The sequence below is a fragment of the Schistocerca cancellata genome, chromosome 1 (assembly GCF_023864275.1).
Source record: "Schistocerca cancellata isolate TAMUIC-IGC-003103 chromosome 1, iqSchCanc2.1, whole genome shotgun sequence".
NCBI classification, from domain to species: Eukaryota; Metazoa; Arthropoda; class Insecta; order Orthoptera; family Acrididae; genus Schistocerca; species Schistocerca cancellata.
The window spans coordinates 1,110,045,016-1,110,064,266 of NC_064626.1; the positions used below are offsets into that span (position 1 = coordinate 1,110,045,016).

General features: G+C 41.6%; 1 protein-coding gene across 1 annotated transcript in view; it reads right to left on the reverse strand.

Annotated features, from left to right (window-relative positions):
- Nucleotides 1-1,527: 1,527 nt before the first annotated feature.
- LOC126092106 (actin-related protein 1) overlaps nucleotides 1,528-19,251 on the reverse strand; it is a 64,540-nt gene continuing 46,816 nt past the window's right edge. Inside the window, exons 6-9 of the mRNA XM_049907541.1 lie at nucleotides 14,328-14,493; nucleotides 14,048-14,221; nucleotides 13,849-13,911; nucleotides 1,528-2,763 (exon numbers count right to left, since the gene is read on the reverse strand). Of these exons, the coding sequence (XP_049763498.1) occupies nucleotides 2,620-2,763; nucleotides 13,849-13,911; nucleotides 14,048-14,221; nucleotides 14,328-14,493 (547 nt within the window). The 3' untranslated portion in view covers nucleotides 1,528-2,619. The remainder of the gene's footprint in view (nucleotides 2,764-13,848; nucleotides 13,912-14,047; nucleotides 14,222-14,327; nucleotides 14,494-19,251) is intronic.

Below are 19,251 nucleotides of genomic sequence, written 5' to 3' on the forward strand. Positions count from 1 at the left end.
TATTTATTCCATGTATCAAAACTAATATGAGAAAATGCATATTTAATTTGTCCAAAAATCAAACTTTTACAATAATGACTACAGTATGCTGCAGGGCTAGTGCATTAATTTCTGGAGGGGGCACTATAGTTTTATTATGTATACACACTACAATGTAGAAAACTGTGAGTATAATTCAATTTATTAATAATAGAAATGAGAGCAACAACAAATCTTAACGGTTATTGTATAAGTGCACTGTCGTTTTTTTATGAGTTATTCAAGCTGATACTGCAATTATGTTGTGCAGAATGAATGCATCAACAAGATAACTAATACAAAACAAGCAACTTGCAGTGTGTTTATGCACCAGTAGCAACAAATTAATGTTCTCAATATTAACAAGTATGCATCTATTATACTTTCGAACAATTTCCTCCAAACTAAAGGCCACTGCTTAACACTAAAATGTATCTCTGATGATTTAACTTTTACTTTGCCATTAACATAAAAATTACAGTGACATGGTCAGTGCATTATGTCCTACAGCTTTTTTTTTAGCCTGACTGTCAGAACTGGAGCTCAACTCTGCAATTACTCCTGAAAAGACAGTTTAAGCCAATGCAGGCTGAGTAATAGACCAGTTGCTTACCACATGCATTTGCTTTTCATTACTGCTCCTGTTTCATGAAGCAAAATAGTACTGGAACATAATATGCAACCTGTTTCTCAGTGTTTCATTTCACAATCCTGTGAAAAAATATCTCCTTATAAAGACATACATTTCTCATATTTAAATAAACTGATGCACCAGCAACACCATACACTTGTGGCATATCTGTTACTATTCAAAGAATGGCAATAGGCAATTAATTTGAGAAAAATAGTACACCATTTTTTTAAAAATTTCTTCTGCCTCACTAAGACATGCCTCCTCCCTCACCTGTTCCTTTCAGATCTTTTTGTTACTGGAATCCCAATTTACCAATTTGTTCCATAGAGGCAACATTGATATGTACTAAACAACAATGTCATTTCTATTAGCAAAACTGCTGATAAAAACACATTATGTTGAAACCATCTTTCATAACAAAATTATACATATTACTGTGCCCATAAAAACAATAATTACATTGCAACACAGCACCTGTAAATTCGAAAATGCAGCTTCATAAGTCCATCTTCCAGTTAAAATTTTAAAAATTTAGTTAAAAGGAAGTCACAAGTCTGAAACAATGAATGACAAATACATTACAGCATTGAGTATGAACTGAAATTTAGCATACACCAACGATTTACTGACAGAGGTAGTCCTGAACTATCTCACCAGTTCCCTCATAATCAAAGTGAAAAGACATTTACAGACTAGGAAAATTTTTCCTTAAATATAATAATATTGGAAACAAAACAAAGCTGTGCACTTATCTCATTAGTTCAGATTGGAGGTAATTAAACCTATTTCTTCCTAGCCCTGAACAAGTGTGGATTAACACCTCTTCTGTAAGTTTAACTTACAAACAGAAAACATTAAATATGAACACTTGGCCACCTCAAGCCTCCTCCTATGGTACCACTGCACAGAAACAACAGATAAATTGTAATATATTTCCTCATTGATGACAGTTTTTTTTTTACAAATTTATAAATTACCTGCACAAATTCTGGCACATAGCAAATGTTATCTGGTTATGACATACTGCTGCCCCACTTATAACAAAAGATAGTAATGGTTGTCGCACTGATTGTATATTCAAAGCCACTAACTATTACACAAATAACATTACAAACCATTATTTCTACAACTCAAATGCTCTTCACATCTACACATTACACACACTAGCAGTTTGAGTGCATTCCACCATAATTCTGTAAGTTAGCTGCCAATACTGTTGCAACATAATTTTAAATTATTCAAGAGGAAATTACAAATAAATAATGTACACATCAATAGAATAGCCTCTCTCTCAACTTTCCGTGAGATTACAACCATTAAAATTTCATAATATAACAATACAACAATAAATAATTATGCAATAAAGACCTGCTATTGCCTAGTGACATATATCTTATTGCTTCAAATGAAATTAAATATGCACATTAGTTACTTTAGCCTTTTCTGTGTGAAGGATGAGATCAAATTTGAGTTACATTATTGAAACTTAACACATTTCTGACAGTGATACTCACATTAAGTTTCCCGTTAAAACAATTTCGTTTGAAACTCAACATCCAGAAACTGACACTCTGTATATCGACAAGAGTCAGCAAACCTGTGTATTTCTTCATTACCCTTTCTTTCTTTTCTTTTTTGTTTTTTTTTTAAAAAGAAACTAAGAATTCAATACCTTGCACATTTGTATAATAAAGCTCAGACAGACTTTAGCAATAAATTATACATCTGAATGTTATCACATGATAGCTACAGTGGCTTGTAAAATACAGCAGTATAGTTCTTAAATCATCTTACTGTAATATAAAGCAAAGTTTAATGCATTTACCACATTACAACCAAACAAGTTAATCACTTAAACAGACATATACTGTTTTGTGGTCCAACATTTTCTCAAGGCTGGTAACATAATTGCTCTGTACCAGCCTACGCAATATTGGTATATTATAATTCCAACAGCAGTGGTCTCTTCAGAAAGTCTTTCTATGGATTGCTCTGTGACCTTCTTCGTCATACTCTCTTTTTGATACCCACATTTTCTTGAAAGTGTCAAGAGAGGCAAGAATTGAACCACCAATCCATGTTGTGTACAAACGTTCTTGTGGTGCTGATATCTGAAGACAACAAAGGAATTGTTAATAAATGCACTGAAGGTGTGGACAAGACTTCTTATTTCTTAGTGAAACTGTCATTCAGCTTAAGAGAAATTTCATTATAATATCGAAAAGATAAAGACTGCTACTCACTGTATTGGAGATGTTGAGTAGCAGACAGGCACTACAAAGAGACTGTTATACATTTAAGCTTTCGGCCAAAAGGCCTTCTTCCAAAGTGGAAAACACACACACACACTCACACACTCACACACACACACACACACACACACACACACACACACACACATATTCACAATTCACACACATGACCACTGTCACTAGCCAATGATGCTGGACTGCTAGAGACAATTTTTTTTTTTTTGTGTGTGTGTGTGTGTGTGTGTGTGTGTGTGTGTGCATGCGTGTTTGTTCTACTTTGAAAGAAGGCCTTTTGGCCAAAAGCTTCAACGTACAGCGGCCTTTTCATTGTGCCTGCCTGCAATTCAGTGTATCTTCTACATGGTGAGTAGCAACCTATCCATTCCATAATGCTGTCATTATTCCATTCTAGATTTTCCATTGTTTAAATTTCATTATGTACTTGACTTGTGTATTTCACCATATGGTACGCAAAAAATAGTTTACAAATTAAATTTACAAATGTGGCTCTTTTACGAACATTATCATTATTTTAAATACTGGTGTTGAATGCAATGCAATGCAATCCTAAAACAATTTCTACAAAAATTGTGCTACTGTCTTCACACTAGTCCTGAAGAATTTAAGGAAACTTTTTAATCATGGTGGCAATAACCAAGGAAGACTGCACTCTGATACGGTGGGCAGTCACCTGAAAGATAACTTGGATGAGTCGGAGCGTCTGAAAATACCCAAAACGGACAGACGACCAAAACTCAAGACAGGACAAATAAACTACATTGCGACACACAATACAAATTCCCTCATACAACCAGGCAAACTCAAAATTCTGACGGATGAAATGGATCGCAAGGGGATTCTCATAACCGGACTTCAAGAAATGAGAAATACTGATCAGGAGCCGATAGAATCACAAGGATATAGGATCTATAAGGGAATACTAGGGAAAAGAGTCATGAAACAGTGTCCACAATTTGGAACAGGATTCGTGGTGAGTCTGAAAATAATAGAGTCCATAATAGAATTTAAAGCACAATCTCCCAGGCTCTCAACATTAACTCTAAAAGCTGCAAATAAAATGTACACAATAATAAATGCCCATGCCCCGACAAATGATAAAAATAATAAAAAAGAAGTCAGAGAAGAGGTAGAAAAATTTTGGGAGCTCTTAGATCAAACGACGAATAACATTAATAAAAACCACATCAAAATTTTAATTGAAGACTTAAATGCCCAGTTAGGAAGGGAAAAGAGATATAGAGACATAATAGGGAAATGGACAGCACAAAGAAAAACAAACAAAAATGGCATAAGACTAGTGGAATTTTGCAGAAACCATGACATGATCTCAAAGTCGATGTATTTTAAGAGAAGACCAAGTAAACTAAAAACTTGGAAACATCCAGACTGGAAAAAAGGAGAATGGCAACTGGACCATGCCTGCATGGACAAGAATTACCACAAGGAAATTTACAATGTGAAAGTACTGAGAGGGACATATACCAGATCAGATCATTACATGATAAAAATTAAAATTAAATTAACCCCATTAGCAAAGAAAAAATCCCACCAGAAGAAGAAGAGAACCTATGACCCTCATAAACTGATACAAAATGAGGATTATGAAGCACAAACCAGGGATATAAAAATAACAGATGATCTGGAAGAAATAATTCCCAAATTGAAACAAATAGCTGAACAAGTTGCCCCTATAAATCCAAGGAAAAAACACCAGTGGTGGAACGATGAATGTGATGAAGCAGTGTTGGATCGACACCTAGCCTGGTTAAGGCATCAAAATGAAAAAACAGAAAAATCATATTTGGAACTCACAAAACAAAGGAAGACAACACAAAAAATAATAAGGAGAGTTAAACGTCAGTACCAAAAAGATATACTTCTAATGATAGAAACAAATAGTGAAAAAACAAACTCAAGAGACTATTACAAAATATTTGGCAGACAATTACAAAGATATGATCCTCCAACATTAATGTTAAAAGATAAAGATAATAACCTAGCCCATAGCAATAGTAAAAATACAGAAATTCTAGCAGAAACATTTAACAAGTTACTAAATTGTGAAGATCCCCCAGAACTTCTTCAGATAAACACAGAAACCCCAATTAAAACACCAGCAGAAAATATAAATCCACCTACAATTAATGACGTCTACAGAGCTTTGAAAGAACTCAAAAACTACAAAGCAAGTGGAGAAGATCAAACGTTTGCTGAACTTTGGAAATATGCAGCAGAACCAGTAAAGATAGCATTACACCAATGCATAGTAAAAATCTGGAATGAAGAGAAATTACCAGAAAATTGGACTACTGCTATAATACATCCATTACATAAGAAAGGAGAAAAATCAAATCCAGACAACTATAGAGGAATTTCCCTTTTGGACTGCACGTATAAGATCATGGCAAGAATACTATACAACCGCTGTAAAGATCAACTAGAACTGGAACTGGGAGAATATCAAGGAGGATTTAGATCCTGGAGAAGCTGCCCAGAACAGATAATCACCTTGAAGTTAGTTATGGATATCTACAAAAGAAGGCAAAAACAACTAGTCATAACCTTTGTAGATTTCAAAAGGGCGTATGATTGCATCCATAGATCTTCAATGATGAAAATATTAAGGAATTTTGGACTTCATCCTAAATTAATAAAAATGATACAGTTAACCTTAACAAACACCAAATCCAAAGTAAAATTTAGAGGAGAAATATCTGAACCATTTACGATTAAAACAGGGTTGAGACAGGGAGATTGTTTATCACCATTGCTATTCAATTGTGCTCTTGAATATGTAATGAGAGAATGGTACAAGGAAAATCCTATGAATATTAAAATTGGAACTAAGAAAGATAAAATAAACCTAAATTGCTTGGGATTTGCTGATGACCTAGCATTACTAGCTAATAATATTCAGGAAGCCACGCAACAAATAACAAGCTTACAAAATATAGCACAAAAATTAGGACTCCAGATATCATTTGAAAAGACTGAAATAATGGTAACGGATCCACTTGTAATAGATCACATCACAGTGAACAATAGGGAAATTAAAATAGTGAAACAATTTAAATACCTGGGTGAAATTATAACACATAAATTGGACGAGAAACCTGCATGGCGAGCAAGAACTAATAAAATGATAAAAGCTCAAAAACTAACATGGTCTACGTACAACAAAAAATGTCTATCAATTAAAACAAAATTAAAACATTACAAGACGGTGGTTCAACCAGAGGTTACATACGGAAGTGAAACTCTTTTTAAAGTCACCCAGAAAAACAGAATTGACAAAATTTTAAAAGTAGAGAGAAGAATTGCTAGAACATGCATAAATAAGAAATATATCAAAAAGCTGGGCAATGGCGGATAGTTCCAAATGAAGTGGTATACAGAGAACTGGAGCCCATCACCGATACTATACGAAAGAAAAGGATCTCTTTTTGTGGTCACATTCTGAGGACACCAGAAACCAGATTATCAAGGAAAATTATTGACAAACTCTGGAATTTGAAACAACAAGGAGGATGGCTTAAGGAAATAAGAGAGGATATGGAAGAACTGGAAATAACTCTGGATGATTTGCAGAACAAAACGCCAAATTTAAAGAAGTTGAGGGACACAGAAATAAGATTTAAACCAAAAATTGACAAACGACATACAATGAAAAGGGTATTTACAGATGAGGAACGACGAAAAGCATCGGAACGAATGAAGAGATACTGGGCCACTCGGAAGGGGAAAATACCAAAGAAGAGGACCAGAAATGATTGACTGAAGTGGTCCAATGAGGCCGTAAAAGCAGAAGAAGAAGAAGAAGAAGAAGAAGAAGAAGAAGAAGAAGGTGGTCAAATGGAAACTGAGCTCTTATTCCACATGAAATTTGCAAGGGTTCTTTGCTAGATGGTATTCATTCATCATTACCATATGATATTTCGTAGATCTCAACATGAAGGAGAGTCCTCACACATTTGGAACATTAGTAACTGTAATTAAAGGAAATTCCTGGATGGAATAATACGTAAAATAAATGAAAGGCACCTATAACTAACTGGTCAGTGGCACATAGGTACCCGAAACAGGAAAAAGTACTCCATCAGTTAACTAAAGGTGAGTGCTTGTGTTTATTTTACATATAAACTGTCACAAAGAATGGTATGAGGAAGAGCTCACCCACTGTATGACCCCCCCCCCCCTCTTACACACATGCAAAACTGTGCTTTAATATCACAGTAACACCATTGGAAGGGAGGGGGGGGGGCTAACATCCAAGTTCATCCAAAAACACTCTGATACTAATAAATATAAATTTTATTGACAGATTGTGTTGTGTATTTGTTGTTAACAGAAAGCCAATGACACAACCTTCCATCAGCAAAGCTGTAGTGCTTAGTTAAGTTATACAATCACCACCCCCACCTCTTTGCATTGTACTGGGATTGTTTCCTTAACACATTGTTTGTTTGGTTGGTTTGTGGGGGTTTTTCCATGACCATGAAATGTCCATACGGAAGAGAAACAAGTACTGGAGATAACAAGGGACGACACAGAACAAGAAAGACATAGACAAAGACCAGAAAAGAGGAATTAAAAACACAGTGTTACAGTGGTTAGCCGACCACGGAAACAAAAAAAAAGGAAAAGCCAACCACAAAGAGACACATTAAAAACTTCAATCTAAAACCGTAGGCCAAAGGCCAGTCTCAACACAAAAAGGACACAAACCCTTAGATCAAGCGACAAAAGCCCCCTGTGTGAGTTAAACTCAAAGCTAAGCCAGCCATGGCAGCATCCTATCTGAGTGCAGTTAAACGCGGACAAGCCAACAAGATGTGGACCACTGTCAACACTGACTTGCAGAGGCACAGAGGTTGGTTCTCGTGGTGCAATAACTCGATCAGCAACCATCAAACCACCTGTATAGACTACGTCAGAGCCGTGAAATGTGGCAACGATGGAAAGAGAGCGTCGGCGGAGGGCCTCAGGAGTGATTGAGTCTTTCGGGCCTTGTGCTAAATCCAGCTGAAGGCATGGGCAGGGCACACATCATGGGGTTATACATAAATGGGCCCAGAAAACAAGTGCAAGAGGGAAAAAGTCAAGCCCACAGAGAAGAGACCAGACGCGAACCGCAATCGTATACCCTGACCGGGGCTTCCGATCTGGAAGATGGACGACTGAGTTGGGGAACAGGAGATGGTAATTTGGATGCCCGGACAAGCTACAAACATGTACAGCATAAGCGGCCAGTTGTCATTAGTGCCGGATCCACAATGAAGGGACACCAGCCTCCACAAGTAGGCTGTTTACAGGGATGTGCGAGTCGGATCCCACAGTGAAGTATGGGCTCAAGCAACCGCAACGCGGAAGACGATGCGCAACTGTAAGCCAGGCTCCCATAATCGAGATGGGACTGAATCAACACCTGATACAGTCATAGAAGAGTAGACCGGATGCCGGCAGAAATGTATGACGCAAATCTTGGTGGCCGAAAACTGGAAGCTGCGCGTTACGGCCCAAGAATGCACCTTGCGGATAGCGCCCTGCAGCTGCTGTTCAGCAACTGCAATTCCAGTGGAGCTGTAGTACAGGCAAAAGTCATCAGCATACAAATAAGCTGATATGGACGTTCGCACAGCTGCAGCTAGCCCATTGATACCAACTAAAAAGAGACAGACACTCAAGACAGAGCCTTGCGAGATCCCATCACCTGGACTCAGGAGGAACTATGGCATGAAACAACTTGCACACGGAAGGAACGAAGCAACAAAAAAATTTGAATAAAAATCGGGAGCGAGCCCCTAAGACCCCACCCATGAATCGTGATGAGGATGTGATGTCGCCATGTTGTATCGTACGCCTTCCGCATGTCATAAAAGATTGCAACCAGATGCTGACGGCAGCCAAATGACGATGCTTTCCCACCATTGTGACGGGAACTCACCCTCAACCCAGATACGGTTGAAAAGGTCTAGGAAGTGTCACAGGCAGTCCATGCAGGTTTTTGAGCATCTGACAGTGGATGCGATCTGGCCCGGGAGCCATATCAGGGCAAGAGGCTAGGGCACTTTGAAATTCCCACTCACCGAATGGGACATTGTACGATTTGGAGTGGCGTGTATGGAATGAAAGGCTCTGAAGTTCCAACTGCTCTTTCAGGGAGTGGAAGGCCAGCGGGTAATTCGTAGAAGTGGAACTCTGAGCATAATGCTCTACTAAGAGTTCTGCAATCATGTCTCATTCAGTACAGACTGCTTCATTCAGGGAAAGCCCAGGTACGCTGACGGGGGTCTGATATCCGTAGTCACACCTAATCTTGGTACAAACCTGCAATGGAGGGGTATAGATGCCAATGGTGGAGATATTCCTTTCCCAGCACTCCAGCTTCCGTTGGCGAATAAGGCGTCGGGCTCGGGCACGGAGCCGCTTAAAGGTGATTAGGTGTTCATGGGATAGGTGCTGCTTATGACATTGGAGGGCCCGCCTGCGATCTCTGGTGACGACCAAGGCACAGTTCTCTGCCGAGGGGACCCGGAAGAATAGGGAATTGCAGATTCTGCTGCATAAACAATGCTGGTGGTTATCGTGTGATCCACAACATCAATAGCATCATGAGAAAGAGGCTCAATAGTGGCAATGGAGGCGAACGAGTCCCAGTCAGCCTTATTCAAGGCCCATCTGAGGAGGCCCCCAAAAGAGCAATGCTGTTGGCAGTGACAGAAAGATCGGAAAGTGGTCACTACCGCACAAGTCGTCATGCACACACTATTGGACAGATGGTAGAAGGCTAGGTCTGCAGACCGAAAGGTTGATGGCCGAGTACGTGCCGTGCGCCACACTGAAATGTGTGGAGGCACCAGTATTTAAGAGGGAAAGATCGAGCTGTGCCAACGCTTGCTCAACGACAGTGCCTCAGCCTGTTGCCACCAATCGACCCCACAAAGGGTTATGGGCATTGAAGTCGCCCAGTAACAGAAAAGGTGGTGGCAGTTGGGCCATCAGCACAGTCAATACATGCTGCATGATATCACCATCAGGTGGAAGATAAAGTTGGCAGACAGTAACAGCCTGTGGCGTCCACACCCTAACAGTGACAGCCTCTAAAGGTGTTTGAAGATGGACATGCTCAATGTAAAGAGAGTGAAGAGCGTAAACTCTGACTCCACCAGATACCCTCTCATAAGCTGCCCGATTCTTATAATAATCCCGATAGCCACAGAGGGCAGGGGTTCTCAACACCGGAAACCAAGTTTCCTGGAGAGCAATGCAGAAGAAATGGTGGAGGCTGACAAGTTGTCAGAGCTCAGCAAGGTGGTGGAAAAGACCTCTACAATTCCACTGGAGGATGACACTGTCAACGGCCAAAAAAGGCGTGAAGGGACCAAGGAGGTAGATTACGCCACTGGGTCATCAACCACCACTGAAGGAGACCCTGAATCGAGAATCAGTGCGTCTGAGGTAGGGGTGAGAGAGAGATTGTCGGGGGAGGCCAAAATCTGCAAATCGTCCTCAGACTCAGAGCTGGTAGGAACAGGGGGCACCGAGGCAAACCTGAACCTCGTCCATCCTACCCAGCCTATTCTTCTTCTTATTCTTCTTCTTCTTTGCCTCCTCCCGCTGCTCCTTAGGAGCAACCGAGGAGGGAGACTCAGACGGAGCATCAGGGACGGACGATGAGCAGGAAGCTCTCTGATCTGCCACTCGTGGCTCCTTGAGCCACTGACTGATGTCAGCTGTCGCGCTTGAGGCGGCCTTAGAAGGTAGACTTCCAAGGGACCCTTTCTGCGTGAGAGAAGCTGGAGGAGGCTGGTGTACCTCCAGTGCGGGGGGTCCGATATCCCCATCAGTTTGGGGGGTTGGTCTCCCACTGGCGGTACCTTGGGAGCACCAGAATAAACAACATCCCCCAGCACAGACATGGGGGAAGAGCCAGTGTGGCCCCAAGGGCCCACTGGAGGCTTAACAACCGCAGGGACAGCCGTCTCCACTGGGGGCAACGAAGTGAAGTCACAGTTGCAGCATACAATGTAGTCATCTGCACAGAATGAAGTCGTTCGTATTTCCTCTTCACATCCTGATAGGTGAGCCTGTCCGGGGTTTTTATTTCCATGATTCATCACTCCTTATGGAGAACAGGGCAGTCAGGTGAGCAGAGGGAGTGGTGCTTCCCACAGCTGACACAAGTGGGAGGAGGCACACACGGAGCGCCCAGGCGCAGAGACGACCACAATCCCTGCATGTGGCGCTGGAAGTATGAGATGACATGTGACCAAACTACCAACACTTAAAGCACCGCATAGGGGGGAGGGATGTATGGTTTTATGCCACAACGGTAAACCATCACCTTGACCTTATCCGGCAACAAGTCACCCTCAAAGGCCAAGATGAAGGCACCGGTAGTTGTCTTTGGGTCCCCTATGCACGAGCCGGATGACGTGGACACCCTATCACTCTAAGTTGGTGCATAGCTCCTCATCCAACTGCAAAAGGAGATCACGATGGAAAATAAGACCCTGGACAAAGTTAAGGCTTTTATGGGGAGTAATCGAGATGGGAATATCACCCAGCTTGTCATAGATGAGCAACGCCTGCGACTAGGCTAGGGAGGCCGCTTGGATCAAAATTGCCACGCTGTGCATTCTAGATAACACCGCCACTTCCCCAAACCTATCTTCAAGGTGGTCTATGAAAACTGGGGCTTCGTTGCCTGAAAGGTCTCGGCATCAGTCCTGCAGCAAACTAGTTACCAAGGCGAATATGGCTCACGAGACGAGTTGCTCTGGGAACGATCGGGAATCATAGGTTGCAGCATTAAAATCATTTCATACGCGCTTTGAGACTGCTGGGGCTGAGCGACCACCAGCTTGAGTTGATTTAACCCATTTCATTGCGGGTCATTCGCTCCGATGCCACCCACTCCGATCAGGGGCTCTGCCCGCGGGCACCTCCCAGCCATAACAAGGGCCACGTGGCGGGATGGCCATTTCTGGGAGTCCTGGTGCCCCAGAAAAGATGGGCACCTTGCATACGCTGGGAGGTCGCAGCTCAGGCATCAGCAGTACAATCCCTGTGTTGTCAGGGGGCTACCACCAAGAGTGTACACTTGATAACCCCACCACGATGGACTGGCTACCGTCCTGGATTTCGAGTGCCAAAATGGTCCAGAATTGTTGGAGGCGCAAAGGATGGTAAGGCGCAAGAGACGAGAAGTAGGCAACCTACAAGACTGAGGGGGCCAAGCCCGCCACACGACAATAAGCAGCATGCAAGATCTCAGTGCACGATGGACACACAAAAAAATACCAAGTAAGACGTCCTTCCACAAATGGCACGCACTATCAACAGAAATTTGGAAAAGGTGGAGGTCAAACCCGAGAGGGGACCATGACAGAAATGCAGAAAGTCATGGGATAGTGATCTGCTTATCTGCAGACTGTAGTAGTATCGTGTACACAAGCTATAAAAGGGCAGTGCATTGGCGAAGCTGTGATTTGTATTCAGGAGATTCACATGAAAAGGTTTTTGAACTGATTATGGCCACACTACAGGAATTAAAAGACTTTGAACGCAGAATGGTAGTTGGAGCTAGATGCATGGGACATTCCACTTCAGAAATCATTAGAGAATTCAATATTCCGTGATTCACAGTGTCAAGAGTGTGCTGAGAATACCACATTTCAGGCATTACCTCTCACCTCAGACAATGCAGTGGCCAATAGTCTTCACTGAACGAACGAGAGTAGCAGCATTTCTCTAGAGTTGTCAGTGCAAACTGACAAGCAACAACTGCAGAAATCAATGTGAGATGTACTACAAAAGTATCCATTAGGATATTGTGGTAAAATTTGGCATTAATGGGCTATGGCAGCAGATAGCCAATGTGAGTGCCTTTGCTAACAACACAATATCACCTGCAGCACCTCTCCTGAGCTTGTGACCATATCGGTTGGACCCTAGCTGAAATCGTGGCCTGGTTAGATCGGTCCCATTTTCAGCTGGAAAGAGTAATGATAGTGTTCGACTGTGGCACAGCCCCCATGAAGCCATGGACCCATGTTGTCAACAAGGCACTGTGCAAACTGGTGGTGGCTCTATAATGGTGAGGGCTGTGTTTACATGGAATGGACTGGGTGCTCTGGATGTTCAGCTACTTGGAGATCATTTGCAGCCATTCATGGGCTTCGTATTCCCAAACAACGATGTGCCATGTCACTGAGCCACAATTATAAGACACTGGTTTGAAGAACATTCTGGACAATTCAAGTGAATGATTTGGCTTCAATGGAGCATATTTTTCTTTCATAAGATTGATAAATAGTTGCAACTTATCCATTTCAAGACATAATTAATAATTTGGTCTCTTAAAAGACTGTAAGCATCTCATAAGTTGTAAGCTCTTTAGGAACATAATAATAAAACAATTTTATTAATCATGAATGAAGACCTTGATTAGAAACAATGGTATACAAATAAAACAGTTCCACAATAAAATGAGATATGACAGCTTAACTACAATTTCTTATTTTCATTAATGGCAGATTTGTCGGAATGGGTGCCTGTAAACAGTGGTAAGTGCTGAAAGCATTATTGCCAGTAGTAGTAATATGTGCTGTGTTCATAATATGAAAATGCTTTTCAGGGTAGATTTGTACAAATCCAAGGATGATGTGGATAACTATGACTCAAATAAAATCTGGAATATGTTCCTGAACAAAAATGTGCCTCAAAAGTTGTTGCTAATCAGATAAATGTAGTTATAGGTTTATAAGAAGAAAGGCTTTTTTATTTTGAAAAACATGGGCATTTTAGGAATTGGATTTTGAGAGAGAGAGAGTAAAACATAAATTAAACAGTAATTGGAAGCTTATATATAAATTCAGTTTATTAAAGCAGTTCACAACTAAAAACCAAGAAGAAACTTACCCGAATTTTTATGTCTTTTGGTGCCAATTTTCGTATTTCTGATAACAGTCTGTCTCCAAATCCCTGAAAACAGAAGATCATCAAGTACACTGTGAGACCACCACCATCTAATTAGGATGATAAAAATAACAAATACATACAATGAGAGGGGAAGAATGTTGTTATATTATGTACACAAGAAAAATACAGACGACTTTACCTTAAACAATGTTGAGCCGCCTGACAAAATGATATTCTGAAAGAGTACTTTACGTAAATCTAGATCAGATTTCTGAATTGAGTACAGGAGAACCTCATGGAGTCCTTCATATTCTTCTCCAATCAGATCTGGTCTGAACAAAACCTCTGGTGCTCTAAATCTAGCTGGACCAATCTGGCATAGAAAAAAGGCCCATTAAGTTGTGTGCAGTGATTTGGATGCAGTTATATAACTCTGGACTTTTTTAAAATTGACTGTTTTACAAGAAAAAATTACTTACTTCAAGAGTGCTGCCATCTGGCAGAACATACTGGTACTTCTCAGTTTCAACAGTTTCTTCCTTTTGAGGATTATTTGCAAGATAACATGCCTTTTCTTTAATTGTTCTCACTATTTCAAATTCAGCAGTTGTATAAAAATTAACACCTTCTCTCCGCAACAATAACCTAAAAATATATGTACATCAGATAACAGAAAAGTTTATAACAGTTAAATGAGTGAAGTTACTGTTAGACTGTATCTGAAAACATTGGCAATTTATGAGATTCCTTCCAACACTGAACAACTCAATTAATCACATCTTCTTAACACAACTGTCACTGTTAACCTCTAGAAAAGCCTAGTTTACAATATTCTATGCCAGCAAATTCATAAATGTTGTTTGCCTATCAATGTATGTAGTACAACAAAGAAACAAAGTGGAGTTTGAAAAGACGGATAGAGGTACTGACTGACTGACACTGTGAGCCTCATTGTGGAACATGCCCAAATGGATTAGTCCATAACAGCATAATTTTTCTCCAGAAATAACAGAAAGGTAGTGAGGGATGGAAAAGACCCTCCTTGACCATGTTAGAAAGTTGCTACAAAAGCAAAGAGGGCTTCATCTCTGATGTAAACGAACTGAAAGCCTGGTAGACAAACAGAAGCTAAATGGAGCCAAAAAGGGTGCACAGAGAGTAATGTGGAAAGCATTAAATGAATTTTAAGTAAAATTTGTCCAAACAATCTGACTACATACCCTAAGGAGTTTTGATCTTACATAGTAAGTTGTTGTTATCTTCAGTATAGAGACTGGTTTGATGCAGCCCTCCATGCTACTCTATCCTGCGCAAGCTGCTTCATCTCCAAGTAGCTACTACAACCTACATCCTTCTGAATCTGCTTAGTGAATTCATCTCATGGTCTCCCTCTACGATTTTTACCCTCCACACTAATACTAACTGGTGATCCCTTGATGCCTCAGAACATGTCCTACCAACTGATCCCTTCTTCTAGTCAAGTTGTGCCACAAATTCCTCTTCTCTCCAATTCTATTCAGTGCCTCCTCGTTAGTTACATGATCTACCCACCTAATTCAGTATTCTTCTGTAGCACCACATTTCGAAAGCTTCTATTCTCTTCTTGTCTAAACTAGTTATCGTCAATGTTTCACTTCCCCATACAAATACTTTCAGAAAACACTTTCTGACACTTAAATCTACACTCAATGTTAACAAATTTCTCTTCTTCAGAAACACATTCCTTGCCATTCCCAGTCTACATTTTATATCCTCTCTACTTCAACCATCATCAGTTATTTTGCTCCCCAAAACTTCTGTTTCAGTGCCAGTATGGTCACCAAGCGACTAAATACATGATTTTGATCTGTTTTCTGACATATTGCACATATTGTGCATAAATACGGATCATTCCTGTATTGTATAATGGTTCCTCCTTTCAATCACTGCATGAATACCTAAATGGCAGATATTGAGATAAACGATCGTGGAATATAAAACCAAGTGAACTGCTTGACAGTGGAAAAGCAACTTGACCAGGTGAGAATACCTGTAAGGTTCTACTGAGATTAGGTTAAATAACTTCTAGCAGTATTTTATTTTAGGTTACTGGAGCAATGAAGAGTACCTAGAGATGGGAAAAATGCAGGTCATTCTCATTTTGAAAACCGCTCAGCAGACAGATGCGCATAACTACACGCCTATACAGGGTGTTACAAAAAGGTACGGCCAAACTTTCAGGAAACATTCCTCACACACAAAGAAAGAAAATATGTTATATGGACATATGTCCAGAAACGCTTACTTTCCATGTTAGAGCTCATTTTATTACTTCTCTTCAAATCACATTAATCATGGAATGGAAACACACAGCAACAGAACGTACCAGCGTGACTTCAAACACTTTGTTACAGGAAACGTTCAAAATGTCCTCTGTTAGCGAGGATACATGCATCCACCCTCCTTCGCATGGAATCCCTTATGCACTGATGCAGCCCTGGGGAATGGCGTATTGTATCACAGCCGTCCACAATACGAGCACGAAGAGTCTCTACATTTGGTACCGGGGTTGTGTAGACAAGAGCTTTCAAATGCCCCCATAAATGAAAGTGAAGAAGGTTGAGGTCAGGTGAGCGTGGTGGCCATCTGTTGTCGAGAAGCGTACGAACACTTCGACTGAAATGTGCAGGAGCTCCATTGTGCATTAACCACATGTGTCGTACTAGTAAAGGCACATGTTCTAGCAGCACAGGTAGAGTATCCCGTATGAAATCATGATAACGTGCTACACTGAGCGTAGGTGGAAGCGTAGGGGATGAAACTAAAATGAGCTCTAACATGGAAAGTAAGCGTTTCCGGACACATGTCCACATAACATCTTTTCTTTATTTGTGTGTGAGGAATGTGCTAGAGAGGAGGAAGAGGAACAGGAGGAAGAGGAAGAAGACACACACACACACACACACACACACACACACACACACACACACAAACGCAACTTGCACACCCATCTGCAGTCTCAGAGAGCTGAGCTCACACTGCGAACAGCAGCACCAGTGCATGATGGGAGTGGTGACTGGGTGGGGGTAAGGAGGAGGCTGGAGCGGGGAGGGGGAGGGATAGTATGGTGGGAGTGGCGGACAGTGAAGTGTTGCAGTTTAGACGGAGGGCAGGAAAGAGGGTGCGGAGGGGGGAGGGGGTAAGTAGCGGAAAGGAGAGAAATAAAAGAAATTAAAAGACTGGATGTGGCGGTGAAATGGCGGCTGTGTAGTGCTGGAGTGGGAACAGGGAGGGGACTGAATGGGTGAGGACAGTGACTAACGAAGGTGAGGTTAGGAGGGTTACGGGAACATATGATATATTGCAGGGAAAGTTCCCACCTGTGCAATTCAGAAAGTTGGTGGGAAGGATCCATATTGCACAGGCTATGAAGCAGGCATTAAGATGAGGGATATCATGTTTGGCAGCGTGTTCAGCAACAGGGTGGTCCACTTGTTTCTTGGCCACAGTTTGGCAGTGGCCGTTCATGTGGACAGACAGATTGTTGGTTGTCATGCCTACATAGAAAGCAGCACCAGAGGTTGCAGCTCATCTTGTAAATCACATGACTCGTTTCACTGGTAGCCCTGCCTTTGATGTGGTAGGTTATGTTAGTGATCGGACTGGAGAAGGTGGTGGTAGGAGGATGTATGGAACAGGTCTTGCATCTAGGTCCAGTACAGGAGTATGAGCCATGAGGTAAGGGATTGGGGGTTGTGTAAGGATGGACGAGTATATTGTGTAGGTTCGGTGGTCGGCGGAATACAATGGTAGGAGGGGTGGGAAGGATAGTAGGCAGGAAATCGATGAAGCCATCACCACTTGGAGAACTGGAATCAATTCTCGCAACTTGGTTCAAGCAAGCCTGCACAGCAAATGTTGCCATAGAAGGCACTACCTTGAAAGAAAAGATCCTACATATTGCTGTCCAGTTAGCAACTAACAATTTCCAAGCATCCAATGGATGAATAGACTGATTTAAAAACTGCCACAATCTAGTTTACAAAACATTATGTGGTGAAAGTGCAAGCGTTAATGAAAAACGTTTGTGAGTGGAAAGTGAGTTGATGGAATTGACTGAGGACTACGAACTGGGAGATATTTGCAATTCACACAAACGGACTGTTCTATAATGTGCAGCCAAATAAAACTTTGCAATATAAAGAAGATGTCTGAAATGGTGCACTAGTTCGAAATAAATAGTCACAGTTCTGCTATGCTGCAATGTACACTCATGCTCATAAATTAAGGATAATGCTGATACATGGAGAAACAACGTTCTGGTGGGCGGTTCGCAGGTTTAAATCACCTCGGGGTATGACCATACGGTGTATTTGACCTGCAGTCATTGCACGGTGGCACTGGCAGCAGTCCACATATGCTGAGGTGTGTTGGTGCATGTCAGAGTACGGTGCAGCGGGTAAATGTGCAGACATTTTCAGATGTGATAATAGTGACTGTGTGTTGAAAATGGCTCAAAGAACACATATTGATGACATTATGAGGGGTAGAATACTATGGCGACTGGAGGCTGGTCAAGCACAGCAGGTTGTAGCACCGGCCCTCCGTGTGACACAAAGTGTGATCTCAAGATTATGGCAACGATTACAGCAGACAGGAAATGTGTCCAGGTGCTACAGTATGGGACGTCCACAGCGTACAACACCACAAGAAGACTGATATTTCACCATCAGTGCTCACAGACGGCCGTGGAGTACTGCAGGTAACCTTGCTCGGGAGCTTACCGCAACCACTAGAACAATTGTCTCCAGACACACAGTCTACAGACGACTGAACAGTCATGGTTTATTCGCCTGGAGACCTGCAAGGTGCATTCCACTGACCCCTGGTAACAGGAGAGCCCGTAAAGCCTGGTGTCAAGAACACAGTACATGGTCATTGGAACAGTGGTCCCAGGTTATGTTCATGGACGAGTCCAGGTATAGTCTGAGCAGTGATTCTCACCGGGTTTTCATCAGGCGTGAACCAGGAACCAGATACCAACCCCTCAATATCCTTGAAAGGGACCTGTATGAAGGTTGTGGTTTGATGGTGTGGAGTGGGATTATGATTGGTGCACATACACCCCTGCATGTCTTTGACAGAGGAACTGTAACAGGTCAGGTGTATCAGGATGTCATTTTGCACCAGTATGTCCACCTTTTCAGGCATGCAGTGGGTCCCACCTTCCTCCTGATAGATGATAACGCACAGCCCCACCAACCAAGCTGCCATCGTGGAGGAGTACCTTGAAACAGAAGATATCAGGCGAATGGAGTGGCCTGCCTGTTCTTCAGACCTAAACCCCATCGAGCACGTCTGGGATACTCTCGGTCGATGTATCGCTGCACGTCTTCAAACCCCTAGGACACTTCAGGTGCTCGA